Source organism: Dipodomys merriami, unplaced genomic scaffold (assembly GCF_024711535.1).
Source record: "Dipodomys merriami isolate MVZ:Mamm:240054 unplaced genomic scaffold, mDipMer1.0.p SCAF_102, whole genome shotgun sequence".
NCBI lineage: Eukaryota > Metazoa > Chordata > Mammalia > Rodentia > Heteromyidae > Dipodomys > Dipodomys merriami.
Window position 1 is genome coordinate 1,761,911 of NW_027202294.1, and position 14,710 is coordinate 1,776,620.

General features: G+C 43.4%; 1 protein-coding gene across 1 annotated transcript in view; it reads left to right on the forward strand.

Moving 5' to 3' along the window:
- Arl3 (ARF like GTPase 3) overlaps positions 1-14,710 on the forward strand; it is a 45,195-nt gene that overhangs the window by 3,539 nt on the left and 26,946 nt on the right. The window contains exon 2 of the mRNA XM_069994473.1: positions 11,093-11,236. Within this exon, the coding sequence (XP_069850574.1) occupies positions 11,093-11,236 (144 nt within the window). The remainder of the gene's footprint in view (positions 1-11,092; positions 11,237-14,710) is intronic.

Below are 14,710 nucleotides of genomic sequence, written 5' to 3' on the forward strand. Positions count from 1 at the left end.
GGGCCATGTTTTAGACTTCAGCTGTGACTCATACATTTTTTCCTAAATTTGAGTTGCTGAAAAAGAAACAAACAAAAAAACATTAAGGGTTTCTTAGAACATCAGCTTAGGATCAGCTATTTTACTCCTAGACTAGAACACTAAATTCCTGATGGAATACAAAGATGACAGTAATTTGGGCACACAACTAATGGCTGTGATTTACCATGCAACTCAGTTTGGTAATCATATAGAGAGCATGTAGAATTTTCTAGTTATGTTTAACATTTGAGGGGCTGGGAAGGTGGCTCAGTGGTAGAGCGCTTGCCTTGCATGCATCAGGCCCTGGGTTCGATTCCTCAGCACCACATAAGCAAACAGAAAAAAGCTGGAAGTGGCGCTGTGGCTCAAGTGGTAGAGTGCTAGCCTTGAGCTGAAGAGCTGAGGGACAGCACCCAGGCCCAGAGTTCAGGTCCCATGACCAGACTCAAAAAAAATTTTTTTTGAAGATTGTTCAACAGTATGTATGTATTCTAGTCAAAAACGGTCAGTGAAAAATACAATTTAAAAAGATGTCACAGGGGCTGGCTCAGTGGTAGAGTGCTTACCTTGCATATATGAGGCCCTGGGTTCGATTCTTCAGCACCATGTGAGCAGAAAAAGCCAGAAGTGGTGCTGTGGCTCAAGTGGTAGAGCGCTGGCCTTGAGCTGAAGAGAACAGGGACAGTGCACAGGCCCAGAGTTCAAGACCCACAACAGTACATACATACATATAAAAATAAGTCACACAGCAGGGTGTGGTGGTACACACCTATAATCCCAATTGTAGCAAGAGGACTATTAGACTATAGAGCCTGTCTCAAGTAATTAGTGTATTACAAAACGAGCCAGGCACCAGTGGCTCATGCCTGTAATGCTAGTTACTCAGGAGGCTGAGAATCGGGATTTGAAGCCAGCCTGAGCAGGAAAGCCAATGACAGTTTCTCCAGTTAACCACCAGAAAACTGGAAGTGGTGCTGTGTCTCAAAGTGGTAGAGCACTTGAACAAAAAAGCCCAGGGACAGTGGCCAGCCCCTAAGACCAACAACACTGACCAACAATGACAAAAAACACCCCACAATTATGAACATTTTAATTAAACAAACACCAGGGCCTGACCCAGTAGCTCAGGTCTATAATTCCAGCTATCCTCAGAGTTCTGGAAGACTGAACTTCAAAACCAGCCTAGGTAGTTTGTGAGACTCCATCTCAACAAGCCAGGCATGATGGTGTTGAGCTGTGTCCCAACCATCTGGGAGTCTTTCAGGGAATCAGTATCTCAGGCCAGCCCCAAGTAAGACCTGGAGACTCTAATTAAAGAATAACTACAACAACAAAATAGACTCCTAGCTGGGCGCCAGTGGCTCACGCCTGTAATCCTAGCTACTAAGGAGGCTGAGATCTAAGAATCAGTTCAAAGCTAGCCTGGGCAGGAAAGTCCTGAGACTCTTATTTCCAATAAAACCACCAGAAAACCAGAAGTGGTGCAATGGCTCAAGAGGTAGAGCTCTTGAACTGAAGAGCTGAGGGACAGAACCCAGGCTCAGAGTTCAAGCCCCATGAGCAAAAAAAAAAAGACTCCATTGGTAGAGTACTTGAAACAGTACTTGAGGAGCAAACAGAACACCCTGAGTTTAAACCCCAATCCTGTAAAGAAACCACAGCTACTATTTTGTGTGGCTACTATGTATCATGCTTTATCTGCAACATTCTTTCAACAAGTTCTGCTCAAATGGAAACCCACTCAGCTGAAGAGATTTATACTTTATGTCTCAGGTAACATTTGTATTTACTTAGTTTGAGAGGAAAAAGAAATTGAGCCCAGAGCTGGTGGCTCAAACCTATAATTCCAACTATTCAGGAGGCTGAGATCTGAAGATTACTGTTAGAATGAAGCCAGCCCAGGCAGGAAAGTCTAACTTTTAGCTCCAATTAACCACCAAAAATCCAGAAGTACAGATACGAGGTGGGGGAAAACAAAGGAAGGAATGACATTGTAAAAAAAAAAAAAAAAGTTATGTATTCATTACCTGATTTATGAAATGGTAACCCCTCTGTATAACACTTTAACAATAAAATTATTATTTTATGCACTAGTTCTGGGGCTTGAACTCCGAGCCTTCAGCTTTTTTTTTTTTTTGGTCGTAGGGCTTGAACTCTGTGCCTGGGTGCTGTACTGGTTTTTGGTGGTTAATTGGAGATAAGAATGTCACGGATTTTCTTTTCTTTTTTTGGGGGGGTCCGGTCGTGGGGCCTGAACTCTGGGCCTGGGCGCTGTCCCTCAGCTCTTCAGCTCAAGGCTAGCACTCTACCACTTGAGCCACAGCGCCACTTCCAGCTTTTTTCTGTTTGCTTATGTGGTGCTGAGGAATCGAACCCAGGGCCTCAGGCATGCAAGGCAAGTGCTCTACCACTGAGCCACCTTCCCAGCCCTGTCACGGATTTTCTTGCCCAGGCTGGCTTTGAACCACAGTCCTCAGATCTCAGCCTCCTGAGTAGCTAGAATTACAGGTGTGAGCCTCCGGCACCCAGCTAAGCTTTTATTTATTTATATATTTAGCTCAAAGCTAGTGCTATACCATTTGAACACCTCTATTTCTGGCTTTTTGGTGGCTAGAAGTAAGAGTCCCATAGAATTTTCTGTCCAGGATGGCTTTGAACCATGATCCTCAGACCTTAGCTTCCTGAGTAGCTAGGATTCCAGGCATGAGCCACCAGTGCTCAGCTTAAAATTGCATTTTTTTGAAAAAGCCAGAAGTAGAACTGTGGGTCAAGTGGTAGAATGCCAGCATTGAGTGAAAAAGCTAAGAGAACCCCAGCACTGGCATCCAATATCAACATCAACTGCCTTTAAACTAGCTGAGCTTAGTTTGTGTTTGTGTTTGTTGTTGTTGTTGTAGAGCTTTAGCTCAGGACCTGGGCGCTTTCCCTGAGCCTCTTTGTGCTCAAGGCTAGTGCTCTACCACTTGAGCCATAGCTCCATTTCTGGTTTTTGAGTAGTTAATTGGAAGTAAGAGACTCAGAGGAACTTTTCTGTCCAGGCTGGCTTCCATCTATGATCCTCAGATCTCTGCCTTCTAAGTAAGAAAGATTACCAATGTGAGCCACTGGCACCTGGCAGCTTAGTATTTTTAATATTCAAGTTTTCACTGTTCCACCATGTATACTTTCCATATTCCAACATTGCCCTGGCCCTCCACTGCTGGTTTCCTTGAATGACCTCGTTTATATGATTTTAGATCTACACACTATACCTCCCAGGAATGGCGTTTAAGCTGATTTTGAGGCAGGGAAAATATCTGTGGTGGATAGCTTATCTACTCATGACTGTCTTGTAGAAAAGTTTGTTTCAACATTTTGTGGCTGAGTCAGAACACGTGTCCACCAGGGTGCAGATAACTTATATGCACAGATGCTGAGAGTGCATGCATACAATTAACTGCAGTTCTTGTTTCTTAATAGCTTTAATTTCATAGGAGTATAAAGCCTGTGTGGAGATCAAGTCTGTTTTGCTTATTATTTGCTCAGGGAACATTATGGGTGTTAATGGGAGCCAAAAATATACTTCAAATATTAACTTCATTGTATTTGTACTGTAAAAATTAAGCTCCATCATAAATTTAACTTCTCTTGACTGTCTTCTTTCATTTGACATTTTAAAATATGGCACATACAGATGGAAGCATAGAATAGATTTACTCTGCTTTCTCTTATGTGGGCCCCATAAGTCAGCTTACTTTGTACCTTCCAGGCAAACATCTATAAATACCTATAAATATCCTCTTCCCTAGTTAGCAAACTGGGGTAATCCTGTGATCCCCTGTCCTCACTGGTTGGGTTAATATGATACTATATTGCCTTTGTACACTACTTTCCCAGATCATGTTTGTGAAATCATTGACTATCAGCTGAACTCTCCATATCCATGTAATTTTTTGAAGGTGACATTTGGTGCTCTCGCTTCCTAATGAGGATCATTACTCAAAGAAATGTAAGAATATCATAATCTATATCATGAAGTTAATAAAAGTTATGCATAGCCAGGCGCTGGTGGCTCATGCCTGTAATCCTAGCTACTCAAGAGGCTGAGATCTAAGGATCGCAGTTCAAAGCCAGCCCAGGCAGGATAGTCCGTGAGACTCTTTATCTCCAATAAACCACCAGAAAACCAGAAGTGGCACTGTGGCTCAAACGGTAGAGTGCTTGCTGTGAGCTGAAGAGCTGAGGGACAGCGCCCAGGCCCAGAATTCAAGCCCCACAACCAACAAACAAAAAAACATAAAAAGTTATGCATAGATAATTTTTTTCTTTCTCATCTATGATTTTCTTCCCTCTCTTTAAAATGACTAAAGGGGGCTGGCAAGGTGGCTCAGTGGTAGAGTGCTTGTCTTACATGCATGAGGCCCTGAGTTCAATTTTTCAGCACCACATAAGCAGAAAAAGCCAGAAGTGGCACTGTGGCTCAAAGTGGTAGAGCACTAACCTTGAGCTGAAGAGCTGAGGGACAGTGCCCAGGCCCAGAGTTCAGGCCCCATGACTGGCAAAAAAAAAAAAAAAAAAAAAAGATGAATGGAGGGGGCTGGGAATGTGGTTTAGTGGTAAGGTACTTGCCTTCCATTCATGAAGCCCTGGGTTTGATTCCTCAGTACCACCTAAAACAGAAAATGCCAGAAGTGGGGCTGTGGCTCAAGTGGTAGAGTGCTAGCCTTGAGCAAAAGAAGCTCAGGGTCAGTGCCCAGGCCTGAGTTAAAGCCCCTGGCCAAAAAAAAAAAAAAAAAAAAGATGAATAGAGGGTTTCTGGCCTGCCTCATCAGTAGAACATCTGCCTAGCAATCACAAACACCAGTGCCATACAAAAAATTAAATTAGTTTTTTTCTCTTTTACTCATTTTTATTTCTTTTTTTCTTTTTCTTTTTTTTTTTACAGTCCTGGGGCTTGAACTCAAAGTCTGGGCACTGTCTCTGAGCTTCAAGGCTAGCACTGTACCACTTATGCAACAGTACTACTTCCAGATTTTTCTGTTTATGTGGTACTGAGGAATCAAACCCAGGGCTTCATTCATGGTAGGCAAGCGCTCTACCACTAAGACACATTCCAAAATATCATGAGTGTGCAAAAAAAAAAAAAAAAAAAATCTCAGCCTACAAGGTCTGCGATCGGAAAATCATGATTCAAAGTGAGCCCAGGCAGACAATCTGAGAGACTTTTATTTCCAATTAATCAGTAAAATGCTCCAGGTTGGAGTTGTGACACGTGGTAGTGAGTGAAAAAGCCAACTAAGAACTTAAGCCCTTGAGTTCAAGCCTTACTTGGGGGAGGGGGGAAGGTCTCAGCCTAGTTATTTTTTATCTAGTTAGTCATAAAAAAAAAAAAAATAGGCAGCTGGGCTCTGGTGGCTTATGCCTATAATCCTAACTACTCAGGAGGCTGAGATCTGAGGATCATGGTTCAGAGCCAGCCCGGGCAGGAAAGTCCATGAAACTCTGATCTCCGATTATCGAAACTCTGATCTCCGATTATCTACCAGAAAACCAGAAGTGGTGCTGTGGCTCAAGTAATAGAGCACTTGCGTTGTGCTGAAGAGCTGAGGGACAACGCCCAGGTCCAGAGTTCAAGCCCCATGACCAAAAAACAAAAAAAGCCAGCCTGGGCAGGAAAGTCCGTGAGACTCATCTCTAATTAACCACCAGAAAACTGGAAGTGGTAGAGTGCTTGCCTTGAGTTGAAAAACTGAGGGACAACACCCAGGCCCAGAGTTCAAGCCCCATGACTGACAAAAAAGCTAGGCAGCCAGACACCAGTGGCTCATGCCTGTAATCCTAGCTACTCTATAGGCTGAGATCTGAGGATCATGGTTCAAAGCCAGCTTGGGCAGGAAAATCTGTGAGACCCTTACTTCCAATAAACTACTCAGAAAAAGCCAGAAGAGACTGTCTCAATTGGTAGAGCACTAGCCTTGAACAAAAGAAGAAAGAAGGAGAAGGAGAAGGAAGAAGAAGTAATAAGAAAAAAAGTAGAAGCAGCTGCAGCAGCTCAGGGACAGGGTCCAGACCCAAAGTTCAAGCCCTAGAACCCACCAAAAAAATAGTTGGCTACTGGTGGCTTACACTTCTAATCTTAGGTACTCAGAAGGCTGAGATCTGAGGATCACAGTTTGAAGCCAGCCTGGGCAGAAAAGTCTGTAAGACTCTTCAGAATTACTTCGAGGGGCTGGGAAGATGGCTCAGTGGTAGAGCGCTTGCCTTGCATGCCTGAGGCCCTGGGTTCGATTCCTCAGCACCACATAAGCAAAATGAAAAAAGCCAGAAGTGGCGCTGTGGCTCAAGTGGTAGAGCTCTAGCCTTGAGCTGAAGAGCTGAGGGACAGCGCCCAGGCCCAGAGTTCAGGCCCCACAACCAGACCCCCCCCAAAAAACGAAAAAGCCAGAAGTGGTGCTGTGGCTCAATTGGTAGAATGCTAGCCTGGAACACAAATAGGCTCAAGGACAGTGCCCAGGCCCTGAATTCAAGCCCCAGGACTGACACAAAAAAATATGATATCAAAGCATTTATTTTAAACTTAGAATTCCTTGTTTTAAAAAAATTATTGTGAAAATACTGTACAGAGGGGTTACAATTACATGGGCAAGATAATGAGTACATTTCTTTTTTTTTTTTTTGTCGGTCGTGGGGCTTGAACTCTGGGCCTGGGCGCTGTCCCTCAGCTCTTCAGCTCAAGGTGAGCACTCTACCACTTGAGCTACAGCGCCACTTCCAGTTTTCTGGTGGTTTATTGGAGATAGGAGTCTCACGGTTTCTCCTGCCCGGGCTGGCTTTGAACTGCAATCCTCAGATCTCAGCCTCCTGAGTAGCTAGGATTACAGGCGTGAGCCACCAGCGCCCGGCTATGAGTACATTTCTTATCAAGCATTGTAGCCTCCTCCTTTATTTCCCCTTCCATCCCCTCCCACCCTCCCCCCCCCCACCAAAGTTGTAAAGTTCATTTTTCCACATAATGACTTGTACATCTCATTGTTGCAATGGATCCACCTGTATCCCTATTTAAATGATTAGAATTTCTTATAAGAGAGAATGAGGCCCTTTCTTTTCACAAGCCAATCAGGATGTAAGGATGCATAACACTATATTTTCTCTGTTCTCAGCCTTTTTATATCACCAGTCCACAAGGAGCTCAGAATTCTAATTTAACTGTTCTAAAAGGTGATATTAGAAATGAATGGTGGTAATATAGCTAATAATAACAGGTGACTTTTTTTTTTTTTTTTGCCAGTCCTGGGACTTGAACTCAAGGCCTGGGCACTGTCCCTGAGCTTTTTGTTCAAGGCTAGCATACTACCAGGTGAGCCACAGCACCAGTTCTGGCTTTTTCTGTTTATGTGGTACTGAGGGATTGAACCCAGGGCTGTATGCATATGAGGCAAGCACTCTACCACTAAGCCACATCCCAGCTCCTAGAAGGCAACATCTTATAAATACAATTTGAAGACAGAATGGCATCAAAGTATTTTTTTTTCCTAGGTCATGGGGCTTGAACTCTGGGCCTGGGCACTGTCCCTGAACTCTTCAGCTCAAGGCTAGTGCTCCACCACTTGAGCCACAATGCCACTTCTGGTTTTCTGGTGGTTAATTGGAGTCTCATGGACTTTCCTGCCCAGGCTGGCTTTGAATCATGATCCTCAGATCTCAGCCTCCTGAGTAGCTAGGATTATAGGTGTGAGCCACCAGCACCTGGCTCAGAGAAGATTTTTTTTTAAAAGCAAAAACAAAGCCGGGCACTGGTGGCTCACGCCTGTAATCCTAGCTACTCAGGAGGCTGAGATCTGAGGATCAAGGTTCAAAGCCAGCCCGGGCAGGAGAGACCGTGAGACTCCTATCTCCAATAAACCACCAGAAAACCGGAAGTGGCACTGTAGCTCAAGTGGTAGAGCGTTCGCCTTGAGCTGAAGAGCTGAGGGACAGTGCCCAGGCCCAGAGTTCAAGCCCCATGACCGACAAAAAAAAAAAAAGCAAAAACAAGTCTTGCCTTAAAAAAGAAAAATATGCCTGTCCTTTGTTCTCTCATTTGTTTCGAGCCTATTCATTCTCTTTCTCCTAAATCTTTTGGCATACATTTGTCGTCTTAGACTAAATCTTCCATCTATTGTTGGGAAAAATTGAGGCACAGAAGTTAATGTGGTCCTTAGCAAGTCAGTGCAAATACCAGACTAGAAATGGTAAATAGCCAAGCTCTGGTGGCTCAGTCCTGTAATTCTACTAAGAGGAGGCTGAAATCTAAAGATTGCCATTCAAAGCCAAGCTGGGCAGAAAAGTCAGTGAGACTCTTATTCCAGTTAACCAGACAACTGCTAGAAGTGGTATGGCTCAAGTGTGCCAGCCTTGAGCAAAAAAAGTCAAGTGAAAGCACAAGGCTCTGAGTTCAAGCCCCAGTACCGGCACACACGCCCAAAAATGTGGGAGCCGGGCACTGGTGGCTCACACCTGCAATCCTAACTACTCAGGACACTGGGATCTAAGGATCCTGGTTCAAAGCTAGCCTGGGCATGAAAGTTTGTGAGACTATATTTCCGATCAACAGAAAACTGGAAGTGGAGCTCTGGCTCAAAGTGGTAGGGAAAAAAAAATATCTCTGGGACAGTGCCGGGTCCTGAGTTCTAGCCCCACAACCAAAAAAAAAAAAGTGGGAAAGCGTATAAGACAGGAGTTTTTTTTAGTAATTATGCATATTTGCATATCATTGTCCAAAGACCTAATCATCAGGACTTATTTCACAGAAGTTATCATTTGATCTTAGTAAACAAACTGGTCTAAACTGTCACCTCATGTAGTGTGGATAATACATACAATTATTCTATGTAAATCGAATGCAACAGGAAGGAATTTATAGTCTGGATGGAAGATTAGGGTTTGGGGGGTTGTTTTTTTTTAGTATATATTTTTTATTGTAAAGATACTGTACAGAGGGGTTACAGTTACATAAGGTAATGAGTACATTTCCTATGGAGCATTATTACCTCCTCTTGTTTTTCCCCTACAATCCCTTCCCTCCCGACCACCTCCCCAACTCCTTCCTCTGTCCCCCCTCCCCCCCCCCTGCCAAGATTAGGTTTTATGACCTTTAAACTCTGGGATCTCTGTTGTAACCATGCCTCATTAGAACAAGATTGTCCGCAACAGGACAGAACAAAAAATGATCTTATACAATTGTTCTATTCTTTTTTTTTTTTTTTTGTCGGTCGTGGGGCTTGAACTCTGGGCCTGGGCGCTGTCCCTCAGCTCTTCAGCTCAAGGCGAGCGCTCTACCACTTGAGCTACAGCGCCACTTCCGGTTTTCTGGTGGTTTATTGGAGATAGGAGTCTCACGGTCTCTCCTGCCCGGGCTGGCTTTGAACCGCGATCCTCAGATCTCAGCCTCCTGAGTAGCTAGGATTACAGGCGTGAGCCACCAGCGCCCGGCCAATTGTTCTATTCTTAACCAAAAAGCAACAGTACTATAGGACTGGAGGTGTACTCAGTGGTAGACCATTTGCCTAGCATACAAGAAGCCCTGGGTTCAAAAGAAACAACTCTGGTTATATTTTGATCATGATGCCTTTTATAATTCCATAACTTCTCTGATAACTAAATTTTTATCTGGAAAACATTCTATATTATACACCTATTCTTGTGAAAAATAAATGTTAATAGGGTATTTTGAGTAAAGAAAAATGAACCAAAATAAAGTCTTAAACAGAAAGCCCAGCTACCATTTTATATAGCCGTTTTTTTTTGGCGGGGGGGGGGAGGTATACTACCTTAAAATTTTATAGTGACATGACTGGGTAATTTCATTTAACAACTATTATTTAGTATTTTATCTCATATTGACTTTACCCACAAGAAATTTTACTGTGGGGGGGAGGGGCAAGGGTGGGAGGGGGGGCGGGGAAGATGGGAAGGGATGGATGGGAAGAGGAAACAAAGGAAGAGGCAACAATGCTTGATAAGAAATGTACTCATTGCCTTGCCCATGTAACTGTAAGCCCTCTGTATGGCATTTTCACAATTAAAAAAAAAAAAAAAAAGGCTGGGAAGATAGCTCAGTGGTAGAGCGCTTGCCTTGCATGCATGAGGCCCTGGGTTTGATTCCTCAGCACCACATAAGCAAAAATGAAAAAAGCCGGAAAGTGGCACTGTGGCTCAAGTGGTAGAGCACTAGTCTTGAGCTGAAGAGCTGAGGGACAGTGCCCAGGCCCAGAGTTCAGGCCCCACAACCTGACCCAAAAAAAAAAAAAAAAAAAGCCGGGCGCCGGTGGCTCATGCCTGTAATCCTAGCTACTCAGGAGGCTGAGATTTGAGGATCTAGTACTCTACCTCTTGAGCCACAGCGCCACTTCTGGCTTTTTTCTTTTTGGTTATGTGGTGCTGAGGAATCAAACCCAGGGCCTCAGGCATACAAGGCAAGCGCTCTACCACTGAGCCACCTTCCCAGCCCCTTCAAAGCGATTTTAAATTTTACTTTAAACCTTATTTTTTCCCTAATCATAAGTATTCCAAAAATGAATGGGAAAGGGACAGCGCCCAGGCCCAGAGTTCAGGCCTCACAACTGACCCCCCCAAAAAAAAACAAAAACAAAAAGGGGCTAGGGTCATGGTTCAGTGATAGAGTACTGCCTAGCAAGCACAAAGCCCTGAGTTCAAACTCTGGTACTGAAAAAACTAAAAAGCCAGTAAAGGAGAAAAATAGAAAACCAATTACCTAGTCTGATGAGTATTGTAGTCTAAGTATGTATGTAGGACATTAGGAACATAGGCAGGGTAGTGGTTCACACTTCCAGAAGATTTGATGTGACTGCTAAGCTGGATTAATAGGAATAGGAATAAGTCATGCCACTTACTAAGTTGCTGCCATTTACTATAGTACTTCTGCTAAAACTTGGAAGGAGGAAGCAAGTGGAACAAATGGCATTAGAGTGGGAAGTAATAACAGGCTGTCCGTGTCCAAGAACTCCTTTCAAGGAGCAGAAGTTGTCCTGATGTCCACGAATACCAAAGTCAGTGCCCCGCAAGTAATCTGTCTCCTTCATGGTTGTTCAAGGGCTTACTCTCCATTTTGCGCAAATTGAAAAGTGCACCGGACCAGGAGGTGCGAATCCTTCTCCTGGGCTTGGATAATGCAGGCAAGACTACGCTGCTGAAGCAGCTTGCATCTGAAGACATCAGCCACATCACACCTACCCAGGTGAGCACTGCCCTGGCTCCCGGTGCTGAGTCCCACAGGGTGGTTGAGAGAGAGCAGGACATGGCTTCATCCACATCCAAATTTTGTTTTTTAAACAGTCTAAAAGAAATTTTTTATATATATATATATATATATATATATATATATATATATATATATATACACATGTGAACATATATACTATACATATATATGTATATGTATCACATATATGATTTATATAAGTACCTATGTATAGAATCTCTTGATAATGTGTAATATATGTCAGATATATGATATTTGATCTATATATGATATATGTTATCATGAGATTCTATCTAGATATATAAGACATTTAGAGCATCCAAATTCCTAGAGACAGAAAGTAGAATGGTTAGTGGATCTGGGAAGGAGGAATAGGGAGGTTTGTTTAATGGATACACAGTTGGAAACAATTCTGAGGGTGATACACATAGCATGAATGTACACACTTTGAAATAGTAGTGGTGGTTCATGCCTATAATCCCAACTACTTAGGAGTCAGATCTGGAAGATTACAGTTCAAGGCCAGCCTGGGCAGAAAGTTAGTAAGATTCCCACCTCTCAGCCAGCAAGCTGGGCATAGTGTTCCATGCCTGTAGCCCCATGTAAGTGGGAGATGTGAATAGGAGGATCAAGGTTCCAAACTAGTCCCCTGAGTTCAAACCTCAGCATCGTAATAGATCAATTGATAGATAACAAAATATTTAAAATAGTATATTTTATGTCATAAACCATCACAATTTAATTGATGCATATTTATATATTTGTGTGTTAAAACAATTCTCTAAGATTTAAATGATTACCTATATTCCTCCTCTCCTCTCCCCTGAAGTGCTAGGCATCCAAACCAGAGTAAATGCTAAGCTAGTACTCTTCTGCTGAACTACATACAACTCCAGCCCTGTATACTTTGTGTGCCTGTCCTGGGATTTGAGCTCAGAACCTGGTGGGCACTGTCCCTTGGCTTTTTCACTCAAGGCTAGTGCTCTACTACTTCAGCCACACCTTCACTTCTGGCTTTTTGCTGGCTTAACTGGGGATAAAAGCTTCACAGACTTTCCTGCCCAGCCTGGCTTTGGACAACAATCATTAGATCTCAGCCTCCTGAGTAACTAGGATTACAGGAGTGAGTCACTGCCACCCAGCATCCAGTGTGGCATTTTGCTGCTACTTTTTCTTTTTTCTGTTCCTGGAGCTTGAACTCAGGGCCTGGGCATTGTCCCTGAGCCTCTCTGTACCCAAGGCTAGCACTCTACCACTTGAGCCATAAAGCCACTTCTGGCTTTTTCTGTTTATATGGTACTAAGGAATTGAACCCAGGGCTTCATACATGCTAGGCAAGCACTCTATCACTAAGCCACATTCCCAGTCCCAATTTTTGCTAGCCCTTTTGGAGATGGAGTTCTCACAGAATTACTGCCCAGGCTGGCTTTGAACCACAGCCTTGTAAAGAGCTAGCAGTGGGGCTGGGAAGGTGGCTCAGTGGTAGAGTTGCTTGCCTTGCATGCATGAGGCCCTGGGTTCGATTCCTCAGCACCACATAAGCAAAAACAAAAAAGCCAGAAGTGGTGCTGTGGCTCAAGTGGTAGAGCGCTAGCCTTGAGCTGAAGAGCCGAGGGACAGAGCCCAGGCCCAGAGTTTAGGCCCCACGACCGGACCCCCCCCCCAAAAAAAAAAAGAGCTAGCAGTATAGGTATAAGCCACCATTCCCCAACTCTTAGTCCCTTTTGAGTGTTTGTTTGAGCATCAGGATTTAGCAAAACCAGAGTTATTTAGCATTTTCAGTCATTGTTCTGTGATTAGACCTTGGTGTCAGGTTTGAAAGGCTGTGCTGGTGTATGTACTTCACGGCCTGTGAGTCTTAGTGATTCACAGCTCCTTGCAGAAAAGTCATTTCAACTGCTACCAAATGAGCAATTTTACAGCTTCTGAACAAATTTAATGTATAGCCTAAGGAGGAGCAAATTACAACAGTCTCGCCTAGAAGGGCTAAAAACACATATTAGTGTGTCAGGATTCCTGCCAGAAAAAGAAGGGCTAGTTTTTTTTTAGTATTAGCAGTAGACTGGATTTCTCAAGAGCACTAAAATGAGGACTTCCATACTGCAAACAGAAATTAACTCAAACTGATAAACCCAGAGTTTGAATGTTAACCTTCAGGCTTTATTGGATGTGTTATAGGTGACTTTGTTATTATACTATATCAAGCTTCATATATTCCTTACAAACTTTTATTATATTTTGGGTTAAATATTAACGTGACAACGGTGGGTTCATTGTGACATTTCTATACAACCTCACCTCCACCTCCTCTCTTACTCTTTTTCCCCCTCGGAATTATTTCAACAAGCTTCCTTGGTTGTTCTTGAGTAGAAGGGTTTTTTGTTTGTTTGTTTTTGCTGTTCTCGGGGCTTGAACTCTGAGCCTAGGCACTGTCCCTGGGCTCCTTTTTGTTTGTAGAACGTTTTTAAATACACAAAAAGTCACTCTGGAAATGAGTCACAATATAAAAGCTGTCTTTTACAATAAGGGTAAGCCACTTTCCTATAGAGTTCTGAAACTTCCGATTTAGTCATGGGTATTTCTTTTTCCTGCCAGTTCTGGAGCTTGAACTCATGGCCTGGGCACTGTCCTTGAGCTTCTTTTGCTCAAGGCTAGCACTGTACCACTTGAGCCACAGCATCACTTCTAGCTTTCTCTGTTTATGAGGAATCAAACCCAGGGCTTCATCCATGCTAGGCAAACACCCTATTACTGAGCCACATTCCTAGTCCCATTTTATGATTCTTACAAGGTGATTTTTTTTGTTGTTTAAGTTATTCTGCTTGCTCATGAAGTATACCTTCTCTTAGAACCCCTAAGGTCTTGTTAATTTGCTTCTCTCTAGACAAACTCCCAGCTGGCCTTTCTGCTTGTTGTTGCTTTATTCACCTTCCTCAAAGTTCTACCTTAAAATCACAGTGCTGGTAGCTCACACCTGGAATCCTAGCCACTCAGGAGGCTGAGATATGAGAATTGTTGTTCAAAGAAAACTAGCCCAGGGCTGGGAAGGTGGGTTGGTGGTAGAGTGTTTACCTCGAATGCATGAGGCCCTAAGTTCAATTCCTCAGCACCACCTAAACAGAAAAAGCCGGAAGTGGTGCTGTGGCTCAAGTGGTAGAGTGCTAGCCTTGAGCTTAAGAGCTGAGGGACAGCGCCCAGGCCCAGAGTTCATGACCAACCAAAAAAAGAAAGAAAGAAAGGAAAAAAGGAAGAAAAGAAGGAAGCAAGCAAGCCAGCCCAGGCAGGAAAAATCAGTAGGACTCATCTTCTGTTAATCACCAAAAGCCAAAAGTTGAGCTGTGGTTCAAGTGGTTGGGCACTAGCCTTAAGCAAAAAGTTTAGAGATAGTACCAAGGCCTTGAGTTTAAGCCCTAATACAGGAAAGAAAAAAAAAAAAAAAAAAAAGTTCTA